General features: G+C 51.1%; 1 protein-coding gene across 1 annotated transcript; it reads left to right on the top strand.

Annotated features, from left to right (window-relative positions):
- Window positions 1-161: 161 nt before the first annotated feature.
- On the top strand, window positions 162-2,128 carry PADG_05471 (uncharacterized protein; the record flags this gene model as incomplete). Its single annotated transcript, XM_010762454.1, has 2 exons — window positions 162-1,887; window positions 2,001-2,128. The coding sequence occupies 2 exons, from the start codon at window positions 162-164 to the stop codon at window positions 2,126-2,128; spliced, it is 1,854 nt and encodes a 617-aa protein (XP_010760756.1).
- Between the last annotated feature and the right edge of the window lie 371 nt (window positions 2,129-2,499).

The raw sequence follows: 2,499 nt of genomic DNA, 5'->3' as shown, positions 1-2,499 counted from the left end.
CCAACAAACACCATCAGCGACTTGCTCTCCTTGCCGAAGATAATCGGAATATCCCTGTCTGCTTTGCTGCTGTGATGATGTCAAGAATATCTATCTCAGGAGCTACTTTGACAACGGGAGAGAAGCATTCAGAGCCAGGTATAGAAGGGTAAGAATCAACAATGACCGCTGCTGATGAGCCTTCGCTGGAGCCTAGAGAATCAACCCCATTGTTGCGCGGGACTCCAGCGGCGGCGGCCTTTCATGGAAATCCCAATGGACTGGCTTCAGACGGCTCACTCCTTTCCAACGAGGTTGACGAAGAGTCCTTGGACCTTGATCTCGCCAAAGTTCAATCGATCCCTCATGGGGGCGAAGTAGAACCCGGCTTCCCACCAGCCCACCAGGGCAGTGCCATCGCACCCAACTACGGCAGTCTGTCGTCGGAAGCGGTGGCATCCCAAAGCATATCGAGCAAGGTTTCGGGACAAGCAAACCACTTCATAAACGTTACCCCTGCACAGTTCTGGACGATTTTCGGCGGGATTCTGTTCTCGTACCTGATCGCGTTTTTCGACTCGACTCTGATGGGCTCCATCCACCCAGTCATCACATCTCACTTCCACGCCACCAACTCCGCCTCGTGGCTCTCGACTGCATTTCTGCTTACGTGCACGGCCTTTCAGCCCGTTATCGGCCGTCTCTCGGACACCTTTGGTAGACGGCCTCTCTATCTCGTTACAATTTCCATCTTCTTCGTAACCACGGCTTGGTGCGCGTTGGCGCAGAGCATTGGGAGTTTCATTGCCGCAAGGGCATTTGGTGGCCTTGGGGCCGGTGCGGTGACTTCCCTCGGCATGATCATCAGCTCTGACCTTATATGGGTGGAATACAGAGGAATCTATCAGTCTTATATCAATTTCTGCTATGGGACAGGTGGATCCCTTGGGCTGGCCTTGGGTGGTGTGCTGGCCGACTCTTTCGGCTGGAGGGCAGCGTTTGGGATACAACTTCCCTTCATCTTCGTGTATCTAGTTGTCGCTTACTACACCACCCCTGCATCCCTTGGGCCGGAGCTGGCGAAGAATGAAGGATACACCCTCCGGCAAGCCATGAAGACTATCGACATTAGAGGTTCCTTCTTGCTCGTCGTTTGCGTGACGGCCCTGATGCTTGGAATAAACCTGGGCGGAAACATTTTCTCATGGAGCCATCCACTGGTCATTTCTTCCCTTGTTGTGTCCGGTGTGCTTGCGGCCCTCTTTGTCAAGGTGGAGGCAACAGCCAATCGACCGGCCATGCCCCTGCCACTCCTCCACAGTGCCCCAAGGGCGAATTTGATAGTATCAAATTTCTTCGGTAACATCGCCATAAATACGGTCCTCTTCAACGCACCCATCTTCTTCCAGGCGGTGAAATTGGAGTCACCCAGCGCTGCAGGCATAAGATTACTGTCTTCTTCCCTTGGTCTCCTGGTCACCAGCGTGTCTACCGGGTTTCTCGTAACCTGGAGCCGGCGACTGACGCCCACGCTCATCCTGGGGTTTGCATGCCTGCTCTGCAGCGGAATTTTCACATCCATGCTGGGAAGAGATGTCCCAACGTGGATAGCAATGATTCTCATCGCACCGTCGGGATGTGGTCAGGGCTTCGCATTCCCCACAACCATGCTGTCGGTTCTTGCTGTCAGTGCCCAAGACGAACAAGCGGTGGTCACGACAACGCTTGGATTGTTCCGCAATCTTGGTTCCGTGATGGGGGTCGCCATTAGCAGTTGGGCTTTGCAGAATGCGCTCCTCTACTATCTAGATGGAAATGTATCGGGGCCAGACAGAGCAGACATCATCCGGCAGGTTCGCAGGTCCATCAGTGCCATTTCTCATCTTGATCCGTTACATAGAACCCAAGGTATGAGAATGATAATGAGTGTTTCGCCGAGTTATACCCCCCCGTCTGGCTTCATTGTTTCCGCCATCCACCCCATGCTCCAGGAACCATTGCTAAGATAATTACTGCTGCAGTTGTTCATGCGTACGAGCTGGCACTCCGCGCAACATTCCTCTCGGGCATCATTTCCGCTGTGATTGCGTTGGCTCTGGTTGTTCCAATCAAGCTCCCGCGGCTGCGGCGAAAGGAGCAAAATGTATGAGAACATGAACGAACGTGTACGAGTTTTATCAGTCGTTTGGGGACAGTCCCTCAGATGGACCTTTTCTGATATATGTGAATGATCTAGAGGCATGTTTATCGCATTCTTGAGAGAAGAAATTATGTGTCCAATACTTGCATTTTGTACATAACCCATCGATAATTTCCATTAGCATTTGCATATATACGATGGAGTTGATATATAGAGTAGTCAGGCGGAGCAAAACAGCAGTCCAGATGCGGGAAACGCGCATGTACTTTTAGTCTCCCCGTGTTACCCCTTTTCCATACTTTTTAGGACCTTTCTTTTTTCATTTTTCATTTTTTTCATTTTTATTTTTCATTTTTCCATTGTTATATTTTATTTGTGGG

This window comes from Paracoccidioides brasiliensis (genome assembly GCF_000150735.1).
Source record: "Paracoccidioides brasiliensis Pb18 unplaced genomic scaffold supercont2.6, whole genome shotgun sequence".
NCBI lineage: Eukaryota > Fungi > Ascomycota > Eurotiomycetes > Onygenales > Ajellomycetaceae > Paracoccidioides > Paracoccidioides brasiliensis.
Note: the sequence above shows the minus strand (reverse complement) of the source record. Positions and strands in the feature narration are given on the sequence as shown.